This window comes from Ursus americanus, chromosome 12, assembly GCF_024610735.1.
Source record: "Ursus americanus isolate L20-20 chromosome 12, mUrsAme1.1.p, whole genome shotgun sequence".
NCBI lineage: Eukaryota > Metazoa > Chordata > Mammalia > Carnivora > Ursidae > Ursus > Ursus americanus.
The window spans coordinates 5341263-5353941 of NC_142138.1; the positions used below are offsets into that span (position 1 = coordinate 5341263).

The 12679-nt window shown below is 49.3% G+C and overlaps 1 protein-coding gene across 3 annotated transcripts; it reads right to left on the bottom strand.

Annotated features, from left to right (window-relative positions):
* Positions 1-659: 659 nt before the first annotated feature.
* LOC123793725 (cytochrome P450 4A6) lies at positions 660-10588 on the bottom strand. Of its 3 annotated transcripts, XM_087865861.1 has the most exons (13): positions 10283-10588; positions 9339-9480; positions 8550-8594; positions 7966-8093; positions 6833-6957; positions 6308-6462; positions 5770-5876; positions 5494-5684; positions 5264-5397; positions 4327-4391; positions 4106-4182; positions 2415-2513; positions 660-1615 (listed from the first exon to the last, which is right to left on the bottom strand). In XM_087865861.1, exons 1-13 carry the CDS (start codon positions 10475-10477, stop codon positions 1447-1449), a joined length of 1632 nt encoding a protein of 543 aa, XP_087721987.1. In that variant the 5' UTR covers positions 10478-10588; the 3' UTR covers positions 660-1446. The 3 variants fall into 3 exon arrangements, with proteins under 3 accessions (XP_087721987.1, XP_045655579.2, XP_045655577.2); XM_045799623.2 differs by lacking the exons at positions 2415-2513; positions 4327-4391 and adding an exon at positions 4428-4489 and having other exon boundaries at positions 10283-10586; XM_045799621.2 differs by lacking the exon at positions 2415-2513 and having other exon boundaries at positions 10283-10583.
* Between the last annotated feature and the right edge of the window lie 2091 nt (positions 10589-12679).

A 12679-nucleotide genomic window follows, 5' to 3' on the forward strand; every position in this document is an offset into this window, starting at 1 on the left:
GAGACACAGGAATGACTATGTGAAGATACCTCCTGGCCACTCTGGGCTCCTCATGGGTCTAACTCAGAAGCAGTTACTGTACTGGGTCGATCCTGATTACCAAGGGGGAAATTGGCAGTTTCCTTACTAATGAAGGTGAGAAAAGATATGCTCGGAATGGAGGAAATACATGGGGCATCTCGTAGGACTACCCTGCCTTGTCATTAGAGTAAATGGAGAAATGCCACAGCCCAATTCAGGCAAGATTAGTAATGGCCCAGATCCTTCAAGAGTGAAGGTTTGGGTCATGGCACCAGGCAAAAACCCACAACTGGCTGAGGTGCTTTCAGAGGGCAAAGAAAATATGGAATGGGTGGTGGAAGAAGGGGGTTATAAATGCTAAGGATGGCTATGTCACAGGTTATAGAAATAAGGAATGTAATTATTTCTAGCATTTTCCTTATTTGTTATGAATATGATTATGCACGTGTGCACATGTGTGTCAGATTTTTTCTTCTTTTTCTTATATCCTGCACAGAAACCATAATGTGTGATACTAATAGTTAACTCTCTACCACAGCATTTAAGTCAAAGGATTTCAGGGAGGAGAGAGAATACCCTCCAAAGATTTTGCTTTGTTGTTGGGGAAAAGGATCAACACACTTTCAATCTTAAGAAGGTTAGTTGGTAGAAGTGTGACTTTATTACACGTAACTTGCAGATTAAGTATGGTTTAAGGGAATGTGTGAATGCCAAGAGGACAAAAGGAGGACTGTGATGTCTTGCTTTATGTGTCAACTTAGATTGGCTGGACTCCCGATGGTTCAATTAAACAAAAGTCTAGATGTTGCACTAAAAATTTTATGGATATGGTTAACATCTGTAATCAATCGCATTTAAGAAAAAGATGTTTCCTTGATGAACGGGGAGGCCTAATCCCCTCGTTGAATAGCCTTAAGAGCAGACTTTTAGAAGATGGAAAGATGCAGGAGAAGAGATTCTCCCTTAGAGCTTCTGTAACAACTTGGTTGCAACCCAGTTAGACCCATTTAGGATTTCTGATCTCTTAAACTATAGGATCACCAATTGTGCTCTTTTAAGGAACTAAGTTTGTGTAATTTGGTAAAGCAGCAAGAGAAAACATTACAGGAACACACAAGCAGGCAGGAAGAACAACAACAGGGAGAGGGCACACAGCCTGGGGACAGGCAGCTGATCATGATTTACATGGAGAGTCAGAGCTACAGCCAGGTGGGAGAAAGGAAACAGGCAAACATGTAGGAATCATGGCAAAGGGTGAGACAGAGAAGGGAAGACAGTCTGATGCACAAGAGGAGGAGTAAGGAGACTGGCAGGTGGGCAGAGTGAAAGCAGGAAGTGGGCAGAAGACAGCAGACAGGAGAGACTGACAGGAAGACAGGATGGCAGGCAGGAGGCCCTCAGGGCTCATCCTTGTCCCCACAAGGGTTAGAGGAGCTTCCTGAGGTGCAGGTGGATCCCATTCTTGGACTTCAACACGATTCTCGGAAAGGGAACGGGGACCCTGAAAGGATCCGGAGCCAGCTCAAAGTGGAGCAGGGTCAGGGCCACCGCCACCTTCATCTCGTTCATGGCAAACTGCTTCCCGATGCAGTTCCTGGGTCAGGGAGGGAAAAGGATATGAGGAGGAGCCTCAAACCCCCTGCCAGGATCAGCACATTCAGGGTTTTCTGCATGGGCCCAGCCCAGATCCCCTTTCCCCAGGACACACACACATCTCTAGCCTACCTAACCTTGCTTGTTTCACGCTCTCCCCTTGACCCTTGACAAAGCCTACACTCTTCCAGGATTACGTCCTACTCCTACCTCTATTCTCAGTAGGCCTGAAACCCTGTTAGAAGAAGGTCAGCACCTGGAGCCTTGGGGCCAAGTCAAGAGATCACTAAAACAGTTAATTATTAAGTTGTTTGTTCTCTGCACAAGCCTTTTCTGGTTTCACAATGTGGAGACCAGGACAGGGCACCGTAGGGGATAGGATGGGCCACACTTCAGGCCCTAACCATCTGGGGCACACAGGGATCCAGATCCTCAGAGAAAGGACAAGGCAGAGTTGGGTAAGGAAGTCAGAATGGCAACAGGGAAGCTTTCTGCAGGGGCAGAGCCTTAGTGACGCTCAGTCTGCTGTGCCATCTGCCTCCAGACTGCCAGTCTGGGTCCAGACTCCTGCCTCCCCCTCGGCCCCTCAGCCAACCAGCTGCTGGAGCCTTCCAATTCTACTACAGAAATGTCCCTGCCTGCCATCCCTCAACCTCCTCACCTGGACTTTTCTGTCTTCTGCCTCCACTCCCTCCCTGAATTCCCAGCCCAGCTCAGAGCCTCCCATGCCCTCCATCACAGGTCTGACATGTCCACACGCCTCAGCTGGCATCAAAGTCCTCTCTGGCTTGTTGGCTCACTCACCTGTCACCTGTTCAGCTCCTCCTCCCAGCTCAGCTCCTGCTGAGGAGGTCCCAGAGAATGCCCACCCTCCCCCTCTGCTTGCCACATGCTCAAGGCTAAGGCAATGCCAGGCTGCCCTCCCACTTGTCCCTGCTGGCTGTGCCTCTTCATTCCTGGACCCTGACATCACCATAATATTTTACTCAAGGACATATCACTTTCCAGAACAGGAAAGTGCCAGGAACATGGAGCTTCCTACAGTGGGGTCAATTAGTGAAGGAGAGAAAGAAAGAAAGAAAGAAAGAAAGAAAGAAAGAAAGAAAGAAAGAAAGAAAGAAAGAAAGAAAGAAAGAAAGAAAGAGAAAGGAAGGAAGGAAGGAAGATAGATGTGTCTTTTGAGTGGAGGCATTTATTTCTTGACTGTGAACTCCTGGAGGCAAGGGCAGTATGCCATCTCATAGCAGAGGACTTGGCACACAGAGACAGGCTTAATAGGCAGTCTTATAATTGAACATGTTTATTGAACTGAAAAAAAAAAACCCTGAATGGAATAAAATATGCATGACCATTAGTTCTGAGCTAGGAATTGAACTGTCTACCCCTCTCCTGTCTCAACTGGCAGCCATAGGACTTGCACCAATATCTAGGAGAAAGGACTCAATCCCAGGGAGAAATAAATCCTGAAGCCAGCATCTGGAAGAATAATTTGCTTAAGGATGTTGTGTGAAAGTGGATTCAAACTTAGTTTGTGAAGGATTGACAGATTTCTGTATTTGGAAAAAAACCTATTTTTCAAGTAACTACTTACAAAGTTTACTGCGGTTACTATTTATAGAACACTTTGAGCAGCACTGGAGGATTTCAGAGCAGCCACTCTGGAGAAAAGTCATCCCACTGAACAGCCACTTCAAGTGTGCTTTACATTTTACAGACCAGGTAACGTTCAAATGCCATGTGTCATATACAGAATAGTGCGTTTTCTCTCAAAAGCAATTTAATGTCTTCATTTTTATATATTTGCCCATTTGGATGATTGGACTCTAAGTGTAATATTAAGGCATGTGGAGCCCAGATCATATGTGATGATTGGAGAACTGGGAATTTGTCAAGTGTACATAACCATTACCATGGAGTCAAAAATTCTTTTGGATAGATGAAAATATAGTGGCAACACAGATTAGTCAAGTACTTTATGAAGCCCTTAAGAGACTGTCGGAAACCTTCCTGTGTATGGCTTAAATATTTGACACATGCAGGTGGCTGAGGATGGAAACACCTGCAGTGCAGTCAATGGTGCAATGTGGGGGCAGAATGGGGAGTTGAGTAGTACAGGCTGGTTGAGAATGTGTGCAAAAGAAATCTTTTGATTCCATCCTGACTTTGACATCAACAACTCTTGAAAATTACATGTGAGAAAATCTAATTCTGTGAAGTCATACTCATAAAGTGAAGAAATCACAAGAATACCCTGAGCTTTTGAGCACCCACTGACACTGAATTGTGGCTGGAGACTGGGTAAGAGCAATGGGTCAACGTCTCCATGGCATGCCGTGATTACCAACTTTCTTTGTCAGAGACACACATCTCTTTCCCAGCAAACCAACATGCCAGGGCATATTTTCAGACCCCACAGAAATGTAGGAAACCACAAACATCAGGTATGTACCCAGGAAACAGCCCCCCCCCCGTCCTGGTACAAGTGCCTCACCTTGGTCCTCCTGAGAAGGGCAGGAAAGCATGGCTGTGTCGTGAGGAATCTGGTGCAAACCGAGAAGGGTCAAACACCTGCAGAGGGAGCACCAGGGCCAATACAGGTGTGGTCAAGCCCCTCCTTCCAATCATCCAAGGGACAGCACACCCAAAGGTGGGAGAGGAGGAGAGGTTGGTCTGGAGAGGTCATCCCACCCGCTCCTCCCAAAGCTATCATACCTCTGGGTTTGGCCACACCTTTGGGTTGTGGTGAAGGGCATAAAAGGAGGGTGACACTAAGAATCCTGTGGGACAGAAGAGAGAAGACTGATCATACATGCCTGTGGGGCCCAGGTGCACCCACGCGCCACTTGGAAGCCACTACGAGAGCCACTTCTCATCACTGTGAATAGAATGATAGAGTTGATGAAGGTGTGGGACAGACATGGCACAGAACGTGTGCTCCTGTGTACAGATTAGTTGATTAACCATGACCAGGCTGAGAAGCAGGAAAGAACTCAACTCAAGCGACAACTCACATTTATCAAGTACCATCCATCAGCCCTTGGGGAATATGCATGAACTCCTCCATCTTCACAACATGTGAGGCTCACATCTCCATTGTTTCCATGAGGCACTTGAGCCTTGGGGAGGCTGAGCAACGTGCCTATGACCACCCAGGTAGGATGTGGCAGGGCTGGGATTCAAAGCAGAGAGGGGCCAAAAGGTGGCTGCCAGCCATGGCAGGGATCTCAGATCTGGTCATCAGCTACTCTGCCATCAACCTGAGGGCTCCCTGGAGACTGGATCATCTAAGCCATGGCAGTGAATTCTCTAACCTCTCTCGTTAGCCTAGACCTTATAAGGAAAGACCACATCTCTCCCTGCCCCATCTGATTGTCTCTCAAGCATTCATATCTCAGGAAATTAGAATATTAGGGCAAAACCCAAAGTCACATTCAGAGGCTGTCATGTGTTTATCCCTTGAGCTTTTGCTGGATTTAAGCTCTGTGCGAAGCACATCATAGACCTCATCTGAACAACAAAAGAAATACTGATTTTCTTGAGGGGGGAAATGAGTCTCAGACATACACAAACTGCCCCAGAACATGAGGATTTCTGGCCTCCCACGCATTCCTGCAGAGTGCCTATGGAGTGAGAGTGGCAAAGTTCACACCTTTGGGTAAGGAGCGTCCATCAGGGAAGGTGATGGGCTTGCTGAGCTCTCTGCCAACAGCTGGAACTGGTGGATAGAGTCGCAGTGCCTCCTTGATGCACATGGTGGTGTAGGGCATCTGGTCCAGGTGGTCCCTAAAACAAAGCTATCCTGAAGGGCCGGCAAGGCCCTGGTAATCAGGGAATTCTCTAGTTGAGGGGGCAGGGCCCTCCCATCTCATGAGAACTCACCAGGTGATGGAGGCGCCATCCCCCAGGAGGCTCTGGACCTCCTCCCGGCACCTTTGCTGATGCTCGGGGTGTGTGGCCAGAGCATAGAGGATCCAGGAGATGCCACTGGCTGTGGTGTCATGGCCCTCAAACATGAAGGTGTCCACTTCCGCACGGAGGTCCTTGTCAGAGAAGCTGTTCCCGTTCTCCCTCTGGGAAGACACGGAGAGAGGGCAGGGTTTGAGCTTGCCCTCTCTTCCACACTTGTGGGCAATGCCTCAGGCCTCCCACACTCACTTGGGCAAAGAGGAGGATGTCCAGGAAGTCCAAGTGCCTCTTGCTCCTGACCTTGTCCAGCTCTCCCTCCTCCTGCAGCTGAGCCTTCCTCATCTTGATCACTCGGTCTGTCCAGTACAGCATTCCCAGGCAGAGCTGAGAGCTCTGGGTGCCCAGACACAGCCACCCACAGTAGCCCACTTGCTCCCTGTGCCCCAGGCAGGGTGCCAGGTGGATCAGGAGGAGTGTGGGAACAGGTGTGCTTGTTGGGGTGAGGGTCTAGTGCCAGGTGCTAGCAGGTCCTCACTCCCCTCAACAGCACAGCCCAAGGAGACTCTGCTTGATTGCTGCTGGCAGGGGCTCTCATTCAGCCCTCACCCATGTGGTACACATGTAGTTTCTTACCTAGCACCTGGCACCCTAAGACCTGCACCAGGAAGTACCCGAGATGGGTGTGTCCCAAGTCCTGGAGGGACAGGACCTGCCTGAAGGGTTAGGGCCGATCCCTTTGGGATGTTCCTGATGAAGGAGGGGAGCTGCCCAGAGAGCAGAGTCCAACCTGTGTGTTGATGGGCAAGCTGGCAGGCCCGGTGGTTCAAGCGGCCTTCAGGGGTCAGCCTGTAGATGATGTCTTTCTGGTAGAAAACATTCCTTATCCGGGAAAACACCAGGTTGTTCAGGTCCCGAATGGCCTGAAGGTAGGACTGGGAGTTCCTGAAGGGGGAGGATGCAGAAGGGACTGGATGGAGGGAGATATCCGACCTGGAGTGGAGTGGGTCTATGGGTGGAGGGTTCCTCAATCAATGTGACAGACAACACCAGGCATTTGTCATGTCATTCTTACTTCCTTGAGACCCCCAGCCCTTTATGAGGGACATGGGCAGCCAGCATCTCCCTGTGGCTGGGATCAGTTTTCTGTCTTAATGAAGGTTGGGTGTGGGCTGAATTTGGCTGTGGCCTAGGGCTCTCTGCAGAATGTGGCTCTTTGGGCTGGTAAACATCCAAGCTGCCCTAATTGCCTCTCGGATAAGTCCGCACTAGTCGGTAGAAACAGGACCCTGCTGCAGCTGAGGATTTCACTGACCTGTCTGCCTGGTGGTTGCCCTGGTAGCTGAAGGCACACTTCATAATGGTGTCTAACGTCATCAAGGAGATATGTCCAAAGATCTCCAGAGATGAGTTCTGGCTGAGGAGCTCTTCCCATTTGTCCTGTGGTAGAGGGACACATTACATCGGTCTTTCTCTACTCCTCCAGAAGGCCCATGCTGACAAGGCTAGACTCTCTCTCTGCCGCTTCCAAATATTCTGATGAGATGCCCTCACTCTCTAAAGCAGTTGTGTTTCATCAGTTTAGGACCATATAGCCAAATGTTTGTAATATGGTGAGTGTTTTCTCAGTATATACTCTGAGAACGTTGTTATTTAATTGTTATTTAACTAACCATGATCTCTTAGAGTGTGACTGAGGAATAAATGTGGTGATAACCACCTTTTAGCAGACCAGAAAACATTGTGTGTCAGGGGACTAAGGGGCTCTTTTCTGTCCTCGGGTTGATCTACACATGAGAAACAGGTGAAGTCCCAATTTAGGGAGCAAGAGTCAAGGCAAAGGAAAGGTCAAGGGGCCAGTACTGGGGTTTCTAAAGAAGGGATATCAGGTACTTTCAGCTCCTCTTGTTCAACAAATGTCAGCTGACACAGTGAGTGAGAAATAGGGTCATGCTCAGAGGTGATGCTATGGAAGGACCCTGCCCTGGAGGTGGAGACCTGGTCTCCATTTCACTCCATGGAGTGGCTAAAATCCAACAGAAGCCTTCAGCCCCAGGCCAGAGCCCACCTGAGTGACATCCTGGGATGTACACCCTGCCACTGAAGCTGCTACAGACCAGGCCAGCCAGGGGCACTTTGTCCTGTTGTCCAGGGGCATTGACTACTCTTCCTGTCCAAGCCAAAAACATGGACGTGGGAGGAGAAAGGACCCTTTATCTACCATGACTGTGTCTTCTGTGGGCAATGAGCAAAGAATGGATGAAAGCAGGTGCCTGGGTGCTTTCGTGTTCCATCCATCTTCAGGGAGCCCTGTCTCATAGTATGGTATAAGTGGGTGATTCCAGGGGCCATGTCTAATGGATGTCTGAGGGACACAGCTGTCTGAGTGTGGACTTTGTGAATTGTGCTGTGGGTGTGAGTGTGCAGGTGAGCAGGGCTTGAACTTACCAGCATCACTTGGACAGAGTCAGCCATGAGCCCCACGTAGGGTTTCAAGATGTCATAGTGGAAGGCTGGGGTCAGCATCCGCCGGTGTTGGAACCATATTTGCCCATTCAACAGGAGCAAACCATACCCTGGACCACAATGGGTGTGTGTGGGGGGAAGGAACCTTCCAAGAGTTATATGGGGACAACTGGGGAAGAACCCAGGGTGTCAGAAGAAGGGCATCCTGGGCAAGGCAGGAAAGGGCAGTGTATGTCAGGAAGGGGACTTCTGAATGCCTGTTGCACAGCTGTGAGATTAAGGTTGAAACAGAGCAGGGTTGGGTAAATGGAGGACTTCACTGAAAAGTTAGTCTGAGATCATTACCGAGGACTGAGATGTGATGACGGAGAAGGTGAGGGGCAGGAGGGCTCCCCTACCATTAAGAAAGTGTTAGGTTTTTATCTGAGGAAGAGAGAGGAGGCTCGATTTAGAGCTGAGTGGACTGACCATGGTCCTGGTCACCTCTTATTTAATCTGGGCCAAATGGATATTTGTTGGCAAGCCTAAGCAGAAGGTGGACCGAAGTCCTAGCTAAATATACTTACCTATCCAGGGAGCCATGAATCTGTAGGAACCCTCAGACTTTGGGTCTGAAAGTAAGAAGGGCCTTACAGGTTAACTGGAGGTGACCAACGAAGGCAGGCTGCACCCCGGAGGTAGCTGTGGTGCAGACCATTGTCCCTCATCCCTTCCTGGTGATTGCCAGCTGGCAGTTTGTGTCAAGCCACCTCCCACTCCCTTCCAACCTGGTCTCTGTTTCTTTCCAGATAGACACTGCAGGCTCGGGGAGGCAGATGCCAAGTCCCACAGCAGAGCCCCACTGGATGGGTAGGTAGATCCATAAGAAACAAAGGCTCTGTTTTAGTGCCAATGAAAAGACTGAATCTCTGGTGTTTTTATAAATTGTGGTGGCTCAGGCATCCCATTACCCAGCACAGACAACACTTAGAAGTGCCTAATCAAAGTCATCTTGTATAGGAAACCGTCTTCCAGACCAGGAATCCTCTCAATTTGGTTTAGAAGAGAAGGAAAGAAGACAGGCAGCAGAGAAGGAAGGAAGAGGAGAAGAACAGAAAAAAAAAGAAGAAGAAGAAGAAGAAGAGCAGAACACAACAGAAAAGAAATAAAAGAAATAAAGCAGCCCAACAGGGCTGTTTCAACATTCAGTTTAGATAACAATCTGGCCTTCTGCTGGCTTGTGGACTGGGAGGGTGGTAGGTAGAGGGTCAGGGATCAATGGCTGAGCCTCCAGTGTCTTGTGCTACTTCACAGATCCCTGGGCATGTATCCAAGAGGGAAGAGCTGCTTGAACAAGTATGAGGGTGTCCTCTCACCAGACCGCCCCAGGATCAGTTTCATGTAGTCGGGGTCATAAATCAGGAGATCCACCTCTGTGCCCCATAGCCAACGAGGACAGGCACATGGGAAATTCTCTACCCATTTCAGTAGCAGTTGCAGTTCCTCTTCTTTTTGCAACTGTCACCAAAAGAAAGAGAAAACAATAAGCCCTTTCTTCTGGTTCCAGGGCTACGGCTGGGGTAAGGGCAGGATGGGCATAGGGAGAGAGATCTGGATGTATCAGCACAACTAAGTGTTCAGAGCTGTTTCTTATGACCTTGGCTCTGATCCAGACTTTCCTGGTTGTCCAAGGTTTGTCCTAGGCCAGGTTCTGTCCCATTGTCGAGTCGAGTTAGTGGCCGTCACAAACAACAGCCTACAGAAGCTTGTCAGGAATTAACTCCATGGTGTAAAAAGTACTGGAAGTCATTAGTACAACATTTGCATGAAACACGTATGACAACTTTTATCACATGGTAAGCAATTTTGCCATATAATTTTATTTGGGGCATTAAATGGATTATATTTTTTAATTTAAGTTTGCATATTAATTTTATTTTCCTGACAGACAGATTAAGAGGCCATGACAGTAGAGGATAATTAAAGTGTGATGGAGGGAAGCCCAAGTTTCTGGGGAAGATTCGGGTACTCCGAATTGACCATTAGAATCCCTTCCTCATGCATTTGTTCATTCATCAAATCATCACTTACCACAACGATATTGGGTTACGTGGGTCATTGGACTACAGCTGCCCAGTTGACACCGACCACTTGTTGAATTCATAAACCCTTGATGAGCCCGTCTACATGTGGGCTTTCCCTTTGCCCTGGGCAGCCCTCATACCCAGCCAGTGCTGGCACCCAGGTAGTGTTGGTTGGGTGGTTGCTGCCTTCCCCAGCCCACTCTTCCCTTCCACTCCCCAGTGCAGCCCCTTCTTACCTCCTGCTTGTGTCCAAAGAGCCAGTGGGAGGGAGGGGATGGGAACTCCTGGACTGCTTTGAGCAGCCTCTGCCTGCGCAGGTAGAGCTGTGCTGCCTTGAGCAGCAGCAGAGCCAGCCCTAGCAGGGAGGCCACTTGCAGGAGCCCAGAGACGCTGCCCAGGGGTCCGGTGATACTCAGCACAGAGACACTCATGGTGAAGGGGCCGCAGGATCACTGACTCTTCGTGACTGTCCCTGACTGTTGCTGACCTCCCCTGAACATCCCAGCCCAGTCAGTCAGGGGAGGATTGCCCTGCCAACCTGGAGGGAGGGTGAAGGGTGAGGGTGGAGTTTGGACGGGATTTCTAGAGTTCATTAACTGTGAGGATCCACCTTGGGAAACTGTGGGTTGGAAGCTTTCTCAGTCGACAGTGATAATGGCCGGGCACATTCCCACTTGCTCTTCTCCCTGTTATTCATCAAATATTTCAGGAGCACCTACTCTGTGCCAGGCGGTGTGCTATGTGCCAGGACACAGCTGCCAGTAAAACAGACATGGATCCTGACTGCAAAAACTTCACCGTCTAGGTTACCAAATGTTCAGGAGGTGTGCTTGGTTTGATTATTATCCTATTTCTCAGAGGAAAACACTTACAGGGAGGTAAAGTGATGTGGCCAGAGGAAAACCACCATTGAGAGTGCCAGCTGGGATTAGAATCAGGGGTCTCCAAACTGTCTGCCTCAGGTGCCTCTGCATCGTTCCCCACGCGTGTCCCAGTCCACCATTCAGCGATGTCCTGGGCTGACTATGCCAGCAGGCAGAGCACTGGCCTCACACTCAGGAGGCCCAGTCCAGGGCTGGCTCATGACATATGAAGCCAGCCAATCATACACGCTTCACCTCAGTTTCTCCTTCTGTAAGAGGAGTAATTGTCCCTTTCCCAATGTCCTTCCAGAAATGCTCATTCAGGCAGTCACTCATGCACTCAGCAAATGTTTCCTGAGCTCACAGGCTGGGAGGTAAATGTAGAAAACTAAAGGAGTACAGGAAAACGTGGTAAGCCCTGTACTGAAAGAGTGTATAGTGGGCTGGGCCCACCCAGGAAGGAGATAACTAAAAACAAGAGTGGGACCCTGAAGGGTGAATGGGAGTTCACCACGTGAAGAGTGCTAGGGAGAGGGATGGGCACTAAAGACTCATGGAGATCATATGAAAGCACACCTGAGGGGGACAAGTTATTCTCTCAACCTCACTTTGCTCCTGATTCTCTTCCCCCAAATCGACTCCACACCCATATTTCAGGAAGGAAAGCAAGATGTTTTCGTGAGGAGTTCTTGGGAAGGCAGCCTTTTCTCCTGCCCTGTTCCTCACCATCTACCTTGTTATTCCTATGCCCTCCTCCTGTGGCTGACCTTGTGACAGGAGATTACACAACCCATGGGGCCACAGGTCTCTCCTTTTCCCCCTACATCCTGGGCTCTTGTCCAAACCCAGTGGTGTAACTATGTTACCCAAGCCTCTAAACTTTCGTCTACTTGTATGGTTACTTTCCTCCGCTCACTGGCCCAGGCCCAGTGACTCTGTAGCCTGACTCCTTCCCTTACTTGTCCCAGCACCAGCCTTTCACCTAGCACATGAGGGGCAGTTGTAGAGAGAGCTTGGAAGTGGGACAGCTTGGGTTGCAATTCTGGATGTGACTCCATGTTTGCCTCCTTGAGTCCTCAGTTTTGTCTAAAAAATTGGGTGCATAATGCTTGGAAATAGCTACCATTTAGTGAGTGCTTACTATATTCTAGACCCTGAGCAAAAAATTTTATGTGTGTTCTCCAAACACAATCCTAAAAAAAAGATTAAAAAAAAAATCTCAAGTCTCAGCATGGGGAGGCTCTCCTCTGGGGGTAGGGAGCAGGTCTGGGCTGTGCCGGGTCCTTTAACATTTGAGGTTTGAATCCCAGCCACGTGCCAGAGATAAAAGAGAATATTGTGGCAAGTGGGTGTAACATCGGCCTGGGCACAGACAGGGTGAAGGCAGGGATCTGATGGAAGCTTGGGACACAGGACAGGAGATTATTCACTTTTCTCTGAGGGCTTCGGGAATAGCGACAGGTGCGAAATCCCTTTCCACGGACAAGAGAGTGTGGTGGCATCAATATCACCCCCACCCCCAGCCAACCAACATGGTCAGACATCAGAGAAAAAGTGCCTCCCATGGAGGTGGGAGCTGCTTACACCAAACCTGCCACCCTGCACCTTTTACGGGCATCTTTACTAGGGCAAGTCTGACTGTGAGCCAGCACAGTGGGTCTCTCCCTTAGAAGATCAACACAGGCCCCTGATGTACCAAGGTCACTGACCACAGAATGCACCAAAGCATCAGCTTCAGTGCTGGTGGAAATAGGACCAGGTTTTCTTTCT